The 16,348-nt window shown below is 37.7% G+C and overlaps 1 protein-coding gene across 5 annotated transcripts in view; it reads left to right on the top strand.

Annotated features, from left to right (window-relative positions):
• The window catches only part of VTI1A (vesicle transport through interaction with t-SNAREs 1A), a 387,110-nt gene that overhangs the window by 64,243 nt on the left and 306,519 nt on the right, over positions 1–16,348 (top strand). For all 5 annotated transcript variants that reach the window (XR_008685737.2, XM_055424649.2, XM_055424647.2 and 2 more), the window contains exon 4: positions 15,749–15,826. Coding sequence is in view for 4 of the 5 variants with exons in the window: in XM_055424649.2 (XP_055280624.1) it covers positions 15,749–15,826 (78 nt within the window). In the remaining variant the exon portion in view is untranslated. The remainder of the gene's footprint in view (positions 1–15,748; positions 15,827–16,348) is intronic.

Raw genomic sequence — 16,348 nt, forward strand, 5'->3', positions numbered from 1 at the left:
TTGTAGAAAACTAGCTCTGTCTCCTTAGCCCACTAATCTTTTTATACTTTTTAATCACTTTAAGCTTTTTATTTGAAACTAATTTCAAACTTTCAGAAAAGTTTAAAGAATAACACAAAGAACATATATACATCCCTTACCTAGATTTGCCTATTAATATTTTGTGTCAATCACTTTGAAAGTAAGTTGACTCCATCTGTTCATGTTTTTAAATTAATGTAATATTATAACTTTCTTCAAAGTAAAAATAATTTTTCTCAGATAGTTCTGTCATTTACCAAAATGTGACGACAACTTGGAACATTATATTTTACCTTTTAATCAGTTTTCTATTTTGGCTACCAGTCTTGAAGTCCTTTTCATGTCTTGTATCTGGATTCTACTATTTTTTGAGATTGTCCTTTTATAAAATCTGAAGTCTTGCCGTAAGTACCTGTTGATAGAACATAAAATGTTACAGCTTTGTCGTGTAACATAGTACAAAATTTTGTAAAGTGCTAAGTTCTTGTTACATAATTTCAGTTGAAGAAAACTCATTTGCAAATATAAATATTTGCATTTGAGTAGTTGAACTAATTATTTAGATTTCTGCTTAGTAAAATGACATGGGTTCAGTTGAAGTTTTTGACCTATAAGTTTGTTCATTTTCTCTGTCAGCTTGATGTGGATTCACAGAGTTGAATTTGCGTGTTTACTTACTTGCTTCACAACAGTGTCTGATCCCACAGGTGTAAGCCTGAATTTCACTGAAAGAGTGACTCCAGCAGAAGTCCCAGAATGAAGATGCAGCTTATAGAAAAGGAAATGAGATTCAAGTCAAAAATATTAAGGGAGGAGGTTAAATTATTTCTATACTGATGGGCACACTGATACCATTTTTAAGTTGTGAAAATTTTATTACTTTACTTTTACTGACGTAGTTTATCATTTTTGATGTCTGAGATTAACCAATTTAGAATAGATCAACTCTGAATATTTTCCCAAATAGTCTGAGATCTGGAAGAGATTTGAGTGTAACAGTGATGAGGTCAGTTCTCTAGTTTTCAATTATTCTTTATGAATGTTGAAGACACAGAGCCAGAATCAATTTAGGCTCAGGGAGAATGATGGTTTTACTACTCAGATTGACTGTTTTGTGGGCAGAGGCATCACCTACATTCCCGAGAGCATTACAGAGCAGAGAATAAACTCAAAAGTGCAACACAATGTCAACTTTTTCATGTAGCCGATGAATTTTGACTTGGAATTTTGTTAGAAAACCCTGTTCTCCTCTGATAACTTGTAATTCCTGTCTGTTAGTATTTTTTTCTTGTATGTTTATGAGTATTAAGTATACTTCGTGCTTGCCTTATGTTAAACCACCTCCAGAAACTAGATAGAATTAGTTCTAAGAATATTTTTCTTTCTGTGCAGCACCCACACACAGGATATGTGGTCTATAGTAATTCTTATTCATTTGAAATACAGCGATTTTTTTGTGTCAGTAGAGGATAGGTTTGTTGTTTTAAAATTGCCGGATTTTGTTTTTGTTGGCATGTTCCCCAATACAAGTTGTATGGCTGACAAAAAATCTATTTGTATGACAGTTCAATCTAGATAAGTGTCCTCTGTTGTCTAATGGTACAATTTGGGGTCTCAGAGATAAAAGCAAACTGAATGCCAGGCCTGTAGCAGAGCTTCTTCATGCAGAGAGCAGAAATAATCCATATTCCTCAGGTCCACAGATCAGACAAAGGAGAAATATGCATGCACATCATCTCATTTGAAAGGGAGGTCTTTTAGCTACTACATAATGAGAAATGGGAATACCTCACTTGGGAGAACAATACAATAGCCAATATGAGATGTGCCTACGTTTGAAATTAAAGAGAAATGTGATCTTGACTTATAAAGTTGGAGAGAGTTCTAATGCTTAGCATTTTCCCATAGTTATTGGCTTTTGTTGAATGAATTAGCTTTCTGTTTTAACATGTCTACTCTGAAATAAGTTATATCTCTGGACAATGATTCTTTTATAGCTTTGATACTCTGCTATAGATACGGTTGGGTTGAAAAGGTCTCTTACTCCCCAGGATGAGGCACTGAGAATTTGTACCTGTTGGCTTACCTCTGCCCAAAACCCTGTCAGTCTTTCCATACAAGTATCTATCAAATATAATTCATATATAAAGAGAATGGTGAAATACGTGGTAACGACGGTTTCGGGGAAAGAATTGTGACCAGTGCATAAGGTAACAGACATCTTGGAAATATGGCTAAGACATCTTGGAAGTGTGGATATTCTGAAAAATAAGAGTTTAATTCAAAGATTCTTGCCTGGTGTTTGGATTTGGAGAGTAATGGAAAGAGTAGGAAATTTTTTAGGATTTTTATCTGGGTTGACAATGTATATGGTAACCCCATACACCAAATTAGGGAAAACAGGAGGAAGAGAAGTATATAGGAGAAAGAATATGCCCCGCTTTGTCTGTGTTAAGTCTGAGAAGTCTTTTGATTATCTATGGCACCAAGTAGAAATTAAATTTATGCAGAAAACATGTCTCTGCCAGCCTCTAGTTTGTGATTAGAACAATGGATATAGATGAGATCGAACAGATGAGTGAGAATAGGGCTAAGGCTGGAAACTCAGGGCAGACTGAGAGAGTAGTTAAGATGAAGGAGGCTGAGAAGGGGAGACCAGGGCAGGAGGAATTTCAAGTGAGGGTGGTGGTGTAACTGCTAATGGGAAAGTGGGCAACCATGTCAGAGGCCATCCAGAGGTCTCATAAAAAAGAACTGAAAAGTGGCCATTGGAGCCAAAGTTGGTAACAAAGTAACTTACTGTAGGCACTTATTTGTGCAACAAAGTAAGTGAAGTATAGTATTGGCTCATAAGCCAAAGTATGAAATAAATATCCATGAATACTGGTATCAACTAATGATTAGATAGACAGATCATGCAGGAGAATACCAGATAACTTATGTAGATACTCCTCCCTCAAGGAGGTGGAGCGTAGCTCCCCACTCCTCAAACATAGACTGTGCAGAGTGCATACGGTACAAGAAGGGGTAGAAGAGTAGCTTTACAGTGGAGAAACATAACACTTCCTTACCAGGTGATCAAGATGAACATCAACAGTGATGTCATGTCGATAATCTTACCCTTGATATGATGTTGATGAAAAGAGCATTTTGCCTCTGTGGTCTTCCACCCCGAAACTTAAAACCTCAGTCTGGTCATGAGAAAAACCTCAGAGTAATCCCATTTGAGGGACATTCTGTGAAATACCAGTACTCTTCAAAAATGTCAAGGCCATCAAAAACTAGGAAAGCCCAAGAAATTTCCATAGTCAAGAGGAGCCTAAGGAGACATGACACCTAAACATAATATAGGATATTAGATGGTGTCCTGGAACAGAAAAAGAACTTTAGCTACTAAGGAAATTGATAAAAATATAGACCTCAGTTTGTAATAATGTATAATAATGAACAGATGATTCATTCATTATGACAAATGTGACACACTAATGGAAGCTGTTATCTTAATAGTAAGGGGAACTAGGTTTAGGTTATATGGGAACTCTCTGCAGTATCTTTGCAACTTTTCTAGACATCTGTAACTATTCTAAAAGAGTTATTTAAAATGGATTTGTCAACTAGGAAGTGATTGGTGTTCACAGGGACTCCTGCGGTGTGATAGGAAAACATCAGTTTGTTGGAAGTTAGTAAGTGGCTGCACCATGAATGGCAACCCACTCCAGTGTTCTTGCCTGGAGAATCCCAGGGACAGAGGAGCCTGGTGGGCTTCCGTCTGTGGGGTCACACAGAGTCGGACACGACTGAAGTGACTTAGCAGCAGCAGCAGCACCATGAATAACTATAGTTAGTGTTTGTAGAGAATACTCTTTCAAAAAGCTTAGCTAGGAAAGGCAAGATGAAGAGCAGTTAGGCATTAGCTGGGGGGAGTAGTGCAGGGTGAAATGACATTTTAAAATATTTAAAGTTGGATGTATATTCAGTTCAGTTCAGTTCAGTCGCTCAGTCGTGTCCGACTCTCCGCGACCCCATGAATCACAGCACGCCAGGCCTCCCTGTCCATCACCAACTCCCGGAGTACACTCAAACTCATGTCCACAGAGTCGGTGATGCCATCCAGCCATCTCATTCTCGGTCGTCCCCTTCTTCTCCCGCCCCCAACCTTTCCCAGCATCAGAGACTTTTCCAGTGAGTCAACTCGTCGCATGAGGTGGCCAAAGTATTGCAGTTTCAGCTTCAGCATCAGTCCCTCCAATGAACACCCAGGATCGATCTCCCTTAGAATGGACTGGTTGGATCTCCTTGCAGTCCAAGGGACTCTCAAGAGTCTTCTCCAACACCACAGTTCAAAAGCATCAATTCTTTGGCGATCAGCCTTCTTCACAGTCCAACTCTCACATCCATACATGACCACGGGAAAAACCATAGCCTTGACTAGACGGACCTTTGTTGGCAAAGTAATGTCTCTGCTTTTTAATATATTATCAAGGTTGGTCATAACTTTCCTTCCAAGGAGTAAGCGTCTGTAAAATAGATGACCAGTGCAAATGCAGTGCTTGAAGCAGGGCACCCTAAGCTGGTGCTCTGGGACAACTCAGAGGGAGGTGGGGGAGGGAGGTAAAAGGGGGGTTCAGGATGGTGGGACACCTGTCTGATTCATGTCAATGTATGGCAAAAACCACCACAATATTGTAAAGTAAGTAGCCTCCAATTAAAATAAATAACGTTTTTTAAAAAGGCAGAATATCAAACTCTTACCTTAAACAAAATTTAAAGTTGGGATACACTTAAAAATGTTTGCATTCTTAAAATTACGAGAATAGGGAAGAACCAGGAAAGAGTGACACATTGAAGATAGACGAGAAAGAATATTACTTGATAAAGTAAAGCCCCTCAGTGTGCAGGATTACTCTTTGATCGAAAATGGAGAATCTTTTAGATTCACAACATGTTTATGAATCAGATATGAATATTTGTATTTACTTAATCATTGGAAGGACTGATGCTAAAGCTGAAACTCCAATACTTGGGCCACCTCACGCAACGAGTTGACTCACTGGAAAAGACTCTGATGCTGGGAGGGATTGGGGGCGGGAGGAGAAGGGGACGACAGAATGAGATGGCTGGATGGCGTCACCGACTCGATGGAGATGAGTTTGAGTGAACTCCGGGAGTTGGTGATGGACAGGGAGGCCTGGCGTGCTGTGATTCATGGGGTCGCAAAGAGTCAGACACGACTGAGCAACTGAACTGAACTGAACTGAAATTCTATTTTATACTTTTGGGTTACCTTGGTATAGAAGTAATCTTCAAAATATTTCCATGGAGAATTTGGGCTAGGAGAGTTTTATTGCCTAAGTATCACAGTTATGTTGGCTATATTTATAAAGCAGTAAAAGATATATCGTACACCTTTGAATCATGAGCACTGTAATGTCACTGTAACACGGTGGATTCTTTGGTAGATTCTTCACATCAGGTGGCCAAAGGATTGGAGTTTCAGCTTCAGCGTCAGTCCTTCCAATGAATATTTAGGACTGATTTCCTTTAAGATTGGTTGGTTTTATCTCCTCGCAGTCCAAGGGACTCTCAAGAGTCTTCTCCAGCCCCACAGTTTGAAAGCATCAGTTCTTCAGCGCTCAGCCTTCTTTATGGTCCAACTCTCACATCCATACATGACTACTGGAAAACCCATAGCTTTGACTAGGTTGACCTTTGTCGGCAAAGTGATGTCTCTGCTATTGAATACACTGTCTAGGTTTGCCATAGCTTTTCTTCTAAAAAGCAAGCATCTTTTGATTTCATGGCTGCAGTCACCATCTGCAGTGATTTTGGAACCCAAGAAGAGAAAATCTACCACTGTTTCCACTGTTTCCCCATCTGTTTGCCATGAAGTGATGGGACCAGATGCCATGATCTTAGTTCCTTGGATGTTGAGTTTTTAAACCATCTTTTTCACTCTCCTCTTTTCACCGTCATCAAGAGGCTGTTTAGTTCCTCTTCACTTTCTGCCATTTGGGTGTCATCAGAGGATTCTTAGTACATCTTAATAACTGGTGTGGCTCCTCTCCTGCCATATGGGTAGATTATTGCTGTTTCATGGTGTAGCCTTTGAAGATTAATCCTGAAACATCTAAGTTACACTCATAGGTATGGTTGTGACTCACTGTCTGAGATCAAACACTTTATTCTATCAAATAAAACAGTCCGCATTAAGCATGTGTCACCCTTGGACTTTCGAATTTATTGATGTCAATATTCCAGATGTTGACAACAAAGTATAAGTAAAGCTTTGCTTGTCTCTTTTGGAGGAGCGTGACAAGAAATAAAATCTACAGACTAATCAACTTTGTAGTTGATGATGCATTCATAGAACTAGGTGAATGGAACAGCCAACCTTGCGCTGGGGAATGGGTGATAAGGCCCCCACAGCCTATCTTGGTGGTCTGGTAAAGTGAAAAGAGGGTGGGCATTGGGAAATGAATTCTATCATTCTTCTGCCTGTTTCCTCACAGGTTTGTGGCCTTGAGTAGATCGCTCATCTGGCTTCACTCAGTCAGTTCAGTCGCTCAGTGGTGTCCAACTCTCTGCGACCCCATGGACTGCAGCACACCAAGCCTCCCCTGTCCATCTCCAACTCCCGGAGTTCACTCAAACTCATGTCCGTTGAGTCAGTGATGCCATCCAACCATCTTATTCTCTGTCAACCCCTTCTTCTCCTGCCTTTAATCTTTCCCAGCATCAGGGTCTTTTCAAATGAGTCAGTGCTTCGCATCCTGGTGGCCAAAGGATTGGAGTTTCAGCTTCAGCATCACTCCTTCCAATGAATTTTCAGGACTGATTTCCTTCAGGATGGACTGGTTGGATCTCCTTGCAGTTCAAGGGACTCTCAAGAGTCTTCTCCAACACCACAGTTCAAAAGCATTAATTCTTCGGCGATCAGCTTTCTTCACAGTCCTACTCTCACATCCATACATGACTATTGGAAAAACCATATTTTTGACTAGACAGACTGTTGGCAAAGTAATGTCTTTGCTTTTTAATATGCTATCTAGTTTGGTCATAACTTTACTTCCAAGGAGCAAGCATCTTTTAATTTCATGGCTGCAGTCACCATCTGCAGTGATTTTGGAGCCCCCAAAAATAAAGTCTGTCACTGTTTCCATTGTTTCCCCATCTATTTCCCGTGAAGTGATGGGACCAGATGCTATGATCTTAGTTTTCTGAATGTTGAATTTTAAGCCAACTTTTTCACTCTTCTGTTTCACTTTCATCAAGAGGCTCTTTATTTCTTCTTCGCTTTCTGTCATAAGGGTGGTGTCATCTGCATGTCTGAGGTTATTGAGATTTCCCTCAGCAATCTTGTTTCCAGCTTGTGCTTCATCCAGCTCAGCATTTCTCATGATGTACTCTGCATATAAGTTAAATAAGCAGGGTGACAGTATACAGCCTTGATGTACTCCTTTCCCTATTTGGAACCAGTCTGTTGTTTCATGTTCAGTTCTAACTGCTGCTTCCTGACCTACATACAGATTTCTCAAGAGGCAGGTCAGGTGGTCTGGTATGCCCATCTCTTTAAGGACCTTCCACAGTTTGTTGTGATTCTCACAGTCAAAAGCTTTGGAATAGTCAATAAAGCAGAAGTAGATATTTTTCTGGAACTCTCTTGCTTTTTCAGTGATCCAACAGATGTTGGCAATTTGATCTCTGGTGCCTCTGCCTTTTCTAAATCCAGCTTGAACATTTGGAAGTTCACGGTTCACATATTGCCAAAGCCTGGCTTGGAGAATTGTGAGCATTATTTTACTAGCGTGTGAGATGAGTGCAATTGTGCAGTAGTTTGAGCATTCTTTGGCATTGCCTTTCTTTGGGATTGAAATGAAAACCCTTTTCCAGTCCTGTGACCACTGCTGAGTTTTCCAGATTTGCTGGCATATTGGGTGCAGCACTTTCACAGCATCATCTTTTAGGATTTAAAATAGCTCAACTGGAATTCCATCACCTCCACTCGCTTTGTTTGCAGTGATGCTTCCTCAGGCCCACTTGACTTTGCATTCCGGAGTGTTTGGTCTAGGTTGGTGATCACACCATCGTGATTGTCTGGGTCGTGAAGATCTTTTTTGTACAGTTCATCCGGCTTAGAAGCCCTCATCTCTACGTTTGTAGGCTGGTCTAGTTGATGCCTCGTGTCACTGGTCAACTATCACACTGTCATTTATGCAGGAACCTCAGTGTCAGTTACACAAAATCCTCAAGATCATTTGCTCCTGCATGTCTGGATCACTTGAAATAATGACTGTGGATGGATCTGCAACAAATGGATCACTTTTGTTTACTAATGCTAGGCAGATTATGTGTGTGCGTGCACACGCTCAGTTGCTCCGTCGTGTCTGACTCTTTGTGATCCCACCAGGTTCCTCCCACCAGGTTCCTCATGCATGGTATTTTCCAGGCATAAATACTCAAGTGGGTTGCCATTTCCCCTTCCAGGGATCTTCTTGACACAAGGATCAGACCTGCATTTCCTGCATTGGCAGGCGGATTCTTTATCATTGTGCCACCTGGTAGATTACATAGGAAGCCTAGATTCAAATTAATTATATACATCTTCATATTTTATTTCAGTAGTTCTTTTAAAACTGCAAATAAAAGCATCTGTTACATAGCATTCATTTATCAGAGTATCATTTTCCAGTGGGAATATATAGGATATTTATTTGATTATTTCAAGTATAGTCTGTGTAGTTATTTTATATTCAGAAAGACTTTAAGGAGCTAGACTTCCTGTACTCCATGCTTACACTATTCCAGATGTTGACAACAACATCTGGGCATTCTATCATGAGCGGATTTTCTGAATGAAGTAACTTAATTATTGATTGACAGACTAACATGATATAAGACACAGACACACTGTGTTCAATAGCAGTGTCAAAGTTGTAAACTATAAGCATATGCAAGCAAGTGGGGCCATGGTTCTAACTAACTCAAGTTGCATTTTGAAACACTAATGTTAAACTTAAATTTCAGACATAAGTTTAGAAATGCTGGAGGAGGAAATGAAGAAGTGCAGTTACATGATTTCTGGGCTCTCTGTTTTGCAGATCATTAGATGATGTAGCAGCAATATGGTCAGAGTTCCTAGTATAAATAAAAGTCTCTTCTAGAACTGTGAAACATAAATAGAGTCGTTCCATATGGATTGCATATGGGTTTGTGTGAGTCTATAAGTGTATATATATAGATATAACTTCATCATATGCAAATAAATACATATGATAACAAAGCTAAATTTTAAAAATAAGAGAAAATATGATATGATTTATCTTATTTACAGTCAAAATACAAATATCAATTTCAAATATGTAAAATGTTTTGAAAGTGCAAGCAAAAATAGTATATGAGGATGATTATAATAGGAAGACTTTTTTTATCTTGGAAATTTTTTTTTTCTCGCATTACATACTCAAGAACAATGGGTTATTTCAGTGTTCACACAGTAACCTGCTTTTCCAACTGCTGGAAGCAGGATGTTTTAGTATTTTCTCTGGTGGCTTGCATATGGTCCATTGGCCATGAGTTTATGATAGATAGAAAGTGTGCTTTCCCTTTATTAACACTATAGTATTGGTGACATGTGGCATGTGCACTTTCCAGCAAATGAGCTTGACCTTTAACTCTAAACAGTCCCTTGAGCAAGAGCAAGCCATGTTTAGTGGAATGATTCCTTAGAAGAGACAGATTGGAAGTTAGTTTCTCTGATAACATTAAAGAAATGCAATAAAGTTTTTATCACTGGAAGTTGTCCAAAAATTGTGGCACCATAAAATAGATAGTTGGGCAAAATAATGTAGTAGTAGAATTATAACTACTGGATTAAATAATACGACTTTTTAAAGCAAATTTTGGTATATATTGGCAAATCATTTTTGAGGAAGAATGCACTAATTTAGACCCTCAGTCATGTATGTGTACTGGTTTTATTGCATCCTTTCCAATATTATGAACAAATATTTAGTTAAACATCCTTTGTATTGTTATCACATTCAAGGTATTATGGTAGGTTCCCATTTGTCTATAATATTTAAATCCTCACAAAAGCTGTGGGAAATAAATATTGTTGCCGGTTTTTTAGAGATTGAGGAAACTGATACTCAGAAAACTTCATTTGACCAAGATCACATACTGAAATATCATTTCTGTTCTTTTCATTCAGTGCACTGTGCTTTGTCAAAGTCTTAACAATTTTCCAAGGATGAAACATTTGCCTAACAGTTGACTTTACCTTTATCTGTATCATTTAGTATGGTATTTTTAAAAGCATTATTATTATAATTTATGTTCATTATTTTTTATTTTTGGCCACACTGTGTAGTTTGTGGGATCTTAGTTCCCTGATCAGAGTTTGAACCTGCACACTTGTCAGTGAAAGCATGGAGTTCTAACCACTGGACAAAAGAATTCCCAGTATGATATGTTTTCATCTTAAATTTTTTTGTTGTTGTTGCTAAAAATTAGTACAGCATGGGGAATGGTGTAATAAACAGAATTTCACAAATCTATTTTTTTCCTCCAAAATTTAAGTTTCCTGCCCTGGATTGATGAGCCTTTTTAAGTCCTGAGTGGAGTGAGGATGAAAGGCTGGAATTGCCAGTGGAGAAATAGAAGAGAGGTTAAAAATGCAATGTCTTGGGCCAAAGATAGATGCATTTTAGAAAGCCATCTGGGCATTATGGAAGTATGATATTATTTAATTAGAACCAGATAAAATTAGGTAAGAAATGAGTGCCAGCAATTATATGACTAGCTAATAAATATAATTTCATGGTATTCTATAGCTATCCCAAAGTGTTAATTGTAATAGGAGCAGTTAAATTCTTTAGAGCAGTTAAATTCTTTGGCTATGAAAGCATAACAGTTTTTAATAGGTGTATCACCTGGTAACCTGGGGCATTATTAAATACAGGGAAACTAAAAGACATGGTAGAAGCAATGGAAAAGTCTGGCCAGACTGGGTAATTTGTTTTAGACCTATGGAGAAATCTATTAACCATTTCTTCTATAGACCGATTTGATTAGGAAGTAGGACAAGCTGTTCTTTCATTACTTACCAAAACCATAGTATACTTTGTATCAATTATTTGGCTGTCTGCAGCACATAGATTAGAATAAAGGGCTTTCTTAGTGTTTGTGAATGTTGTGGATTGCTGATTAGTAATTAAAGTACTGAATGAAGGAAATCAGGCCAAAATTGAATGGAACTGAGAAAGTCTTAATTCCGTAATACAGATGTTAGAAACAGATTGTCTTGAGCGGCCGTTCAACACAGTAACATTTTACATAACCATGGAGTGTTTGCCTCCCATGTTAAACTCACGTCCAATGCCTTAGAGATTGTTTCCTCTCCCATGCCTTGTGATGTAGCTGTTTGGGTATTAATTTAGTGAAATATCCTGTCTGCCAGGTGTGGGAACTAGCTGATTTTATTGTAATACCAGATCATTACTTAATTCATATGCAACAGAGTGCAGCACATGGAAAGCATTATAAATCTATTTACAATGTGGCTGGTCTGATGATAACATTGTATTAAATTCCCAGGTGAGGCAATTTAAGCAATTGCTTTGCCATGTGCGCGCCATGGAAATTAAATTCTCATATACGCTCTAGTAATAAACCAACTTCATTGTTATGCTTATGCTAGTGGTGAGTGCTAGAAATCCTAATTCTGGTTACGTATACCCTGTTTCTAGTGGAGATTCATCCAGGAGGCGGTACCACAGATCACAGTTCTTAATTAGTTTAAGCTAAGTTAATTCATTTTGTTTCTAGTTTAGCAGTGCCTGTCCAGGAACACATTCAGTTCAGTTGGGAAATGTTAAGGTCAAGTAGATAGATTGTTTCAAGCCAGATTTCCAGAGAGAACTGAGCAAGTGTATCTATTTGAACGTGGCTTTAAGAAAATCAGCCAATCAGTATGCAAAGGTTGTGTTCATCAAGTAAAAAAACTGCTTGGCATCTGAAATTCTTGCTTTCTTAACCGAAGACTCACTTTTGTCATCAGTTTAAAATAACCCTTTGACATTTTGTGCATCTAATGTCTTAGGGATAGCAGTCAGTTGTTGATTTGTCGTATTTTTTAGGGTTCATATATGGTCTGTAGATTTCTCTGTCCACCCAAATATATAAGTTAGAAGGAATAAACTTTACACAAACACACAACTAAAAGTGAGGAATGCCCTTGTATTTAACATTCTGTGTATGTGAGTGTGTGTGTGTGTGTGTGTGGCACGCATTGTCAGTTGAAGCTTTTCTACCCTTATGGTACAGGCCTGAAATTGCAATAGATTACAAACTGCAGAGAGCTTCTGTCTTCTCCAGAAGCCACATATAAAGCACCAGGAGACAGTAGTAACTGACAACTAAGACTAAAAATGTTGACAATTTCTTGATTTGCCTGGTTAGCTTATGTATAGAAGTCATTAACTATTTATAAAATGCATTATGAATTGGGTTCCTTCAAACTGTAGCTGAGTGTGTGACATTTCCAGCTCAAATTCTCATGCTTGCATTTGGCTAAAGTACAGATTTTATACAGTTGATAATAAAGTAAAAAATATTTTAGTTAGTTGATCAAGATACAGTAGGTGTTTCCGTTTCATTAACTTTGAATCTTCCAATTTAAAGTATGGCATAGTACTTAGTAATGTAAAATACTAACAAAAAAATCCACAAAAGGTAAAACAATTTATTGATATTTTGGAGGAAAATTTCATAAAATAAGCAGTTTCTCATTCAGACGAATTGGGCTTTCTGGGTGTTCAGTTATTTTAGTGATGATCCTGCAGGCTAAATTACAGTTTATTAAATTCAGCTTACTTAAAATTTTAAACCACAGAAAATTAGGAGAAAAGACCAATGGCAAGAATTTAAAAATAATTCTTAATAAAGCAAAGTGTGAATTTAAAAACGTTTTGTTCAAAGTGATACTTAAGTGTAAAGAGTTCAGTTTTCAGCATCAGCTGTGTCATTTTCATGAGGAACTATTTCTGATATTTGAAATAAGTTGCCTTTTCATTCTGTAACAGAAGTCAGTCCTATCAGAGAACATTTTATAAACTCAGCATATCATGTGCTTAATTACATCCAGAGAGTCATCCCAATGAGCAGTTTTTACTATCCCAATGGTAAAGAGTGACATTTACAGGACCCACCCTTCAACTATGGGTAAATCTTCAGTTCTCCTCTGTTGCTGAGCCTATACACTGTTAATTGCTGTTTTTTAAAAGCAATGGATTCTAACCAAAACAAGATCAGTTATTTAGGCATCCATGTTTGTAATTTTCTTCTTTTGAACTACAGAAAATCAAAATAAGAATATAGTGTAATTGAACAATCTATGCCAATTTGTTGGTATTTTGGTAAAAAAGGGAAAAACAAAAACAATCTCTATATGATATTCTTGCATACTGTGGAATGTTTTAGTCCCCCATAGTGATGAAATGAATAATTAAAAAGGCAGCTCTGATACCACAGTCTGTTAAAAGGTTTTCATTTCCTTTAATGCTATAAAATACTTTTGCTAGATAGTTTGAAACTATTGTAGCAAGGAACCCCAAATGGGCAAAAGAAAGGTTTGGCTTGAATGAAATGTTGTGCTAAGGCCACATAGTGCACTGTCCTTGTAATTTAGCATTTTTCAATACTTTACAGAGTCAGTAGAAATAGCTAATTAATAGTAGCTTCAGTAAATACAGTAAGAGAAGCCAGCCTAATATCTGCTGTTTGTGGCAGTGAGAAGCCTGCCATATTCAAAAAGGAATGAGTTGGGTCACTCCTGAATAGTTAAGACAGCTGATATAGATGTCATTACTGACCTCAGGCTGATGACCTACCTTTCCTGTTTTGTCCTTTCTGCAACATCATTGGTTTCATTTATCTACTTTACAGACTTAATACATTTGCCAAGGTATGATACACACGTTTGTAGCAAGGAAGTGGGGCTTGGGGCAGAGACTTAGAACAGGAGGGGATACCACCATCTCCTTTGTAACATTTTGCAACTTTTATATATTTTTATTTCCTGTGTGTATGTATTCAGAGGGTAATAAAATGAGGAAATTTTGTGCAGTAGAATGACCACTGAGCTATAGTTAGGACCACAGGGTTCTAGTCTCAATTTAATCAAAGCTACCTTTAGAATTCTACAAGACTGATTTTTGTTTTCCTTAAAAAATAAAGGGATGTCTAGGTTTATTTATTTTTATTTACACCCCATCAGCCCTTTTCAACAGGATTCTGCCAGAGTTAAGCCTTAATGCCCTGAGACTTCTATTCTGTGTAATGAACTAAACTCTCTCATGTCCCATCTTTGGGAGAATTGAGAATAGTCACAAATAATTTTCTGTGTTTGGCGGTTCAGATAGGGAGCCCCAAGTGAGAAAGGCAAACTTTAAAATTATTTAAAATCTATTCGTTTTCCTTGTTGAAAGTTCTTTTAAGTCCCAATATAGTAGGATTTTATGTTTAAAATACTATTTGGCAAAGCTCTGCTACTCATTCACTGGTTTAAAAATCTATATAAAAATCTTGTTGACTTCTGGATTATGGATAGTCCTTTTAAACTACAATAATTTTTCATATCACAGTTGAACAGGTAAGAAATTTTAAGTCCTAAACTGTAGACACCAAATAAGAAAAGATTACTATTTCCCAGCTGCCATTTTTTAATTGACTGATTTTGCTCAGTTAGTTCAGATGCAGAAAAGGCAGTAAATTAACCTGTACATCCACATTTGGGTCTGAAATAGTGATGCTGAAGTAGAATCTGAGGATGGCACTCTAGCTTCACAACTAATTTTCAGAGCTTTTTAGCTTTTCCAAATGTGTGCACGTTTAGATAATTCATGAATTGCTTGCAGACATGTCCCTCTGATTTTACTGGTAAAGGTAGATTTCTTGTAAAACAAAATTTCAGTGTGTGGAAAATCGATTCATAGCCTACTTATCTTTATTTACTGGAATTGTGAAAAGTTGACTCATAACCTACTTGCCTTTGTTTACTGGGATTGGGAAATTTAAGTTGTTTTACCAGATACATATACGCACACACTCCCACTACGTTTCCTTAGGCCATTTTTATAGAGAACTAGGAGTCATTTAAATTATAGTTTGGAAACAGGATGGACTTTTAAATTCCATCTCTTTCTGATTAGTAACATCACAATAATGAAGGAAATGGGGATATGCTATTTTCCAGGCATCACAGTATATAGCTGGAGATATTATCCTAGAATTAGAGATTTTAAAAGACCTATATTGTAGAGTCCATTTCCTGCCACAGTATTAAAGACCCTATGTACTCTTGTTTTAACTGCATCTGGTGAGTGTGGCAGATATACAGCAAAATAGCTGTATTTCTTTCTGCTTCGTGGTCTGATCTGAATGACTGCATGGAATAACATATCAGTTCTGATCTGTTTGTCAATATTAATAGAGTACTCACATAATGCAGAGTTTTCATCCATTACTGGCATTTGAAAAAACTTATAATTTACATTAAACTCCTCAAGTTCAAGAACTTTGCACAACTTTGGTTTGCAGATTTGAGCAAATAGGTTTCCATTAGGGGGCTCTCGAGGTTTGAGATGATCAGTCTTGATACCAATAATGCTTGGAAGCCTTTACTTTCTAACGTTCGTCTTGCTCTTTCCCTTTCTGTTTTGTTTTATAGAAAAGGTCACGGATCGCCTACAGTGACGAAGTACGGAATGAGCTCCTAGGGGATGATGGGAATTCCTCAGAGAACCAGGTAGAATGCTAATCAGGAAGGCCCGGTGGGTGGCTGGAGGGTGAGGGAGGTCACTGGCACACTGGGCTCTCAAGCTGCTCTGTAACAGTATTAGCAACAACTCATGTGGAAGCGATACTGTTTAATGCAAAGCTGGAGTCTTAATCAACTTCAAAATGTTTCTTGGAGATCTTACATTTAACCCTTTACCTTGTGATCACTGTCTGCTATCTTTTTCAAAAATCTTTTCTTCTCTTTTCTTTATTATTTAGTACTTAAGAAATAACTTGAAACACACTGTTTGTGGACAAAGCCAAGGTCCTCACCTCCAACACATGTAAAAGGAATAAAAAAAGTACATAATGCAGCTTTGATAATAATGCAGTATAATTAAATCAACACTCACAGCAAAACAAAGGAAAGTAAGCTTTCAAAATTCGACTGGGCAGCTCAGACTCCTATTGTGTACCTTCTTAAAAATACATTCACCAAAATGCAAATTGGAAGCACCAGTGTGGAACTTGGATACTCATATAGAGGTTC

The sequence above is a fragment of the Moschus berezovskii genome, chromosome 12 (genome assembly GCF_049115385.1).
Source record: "Moschus berezovskii isolate FMDL1 chromosome 12, NW_MosBer_1.0, whole genome shotgun sequence".
NCBI lineage: Eukaryota > Metazoa > Chordata > Mammalia > Artiodactyla > Moschidae > Moschus > Moschus berezovskii.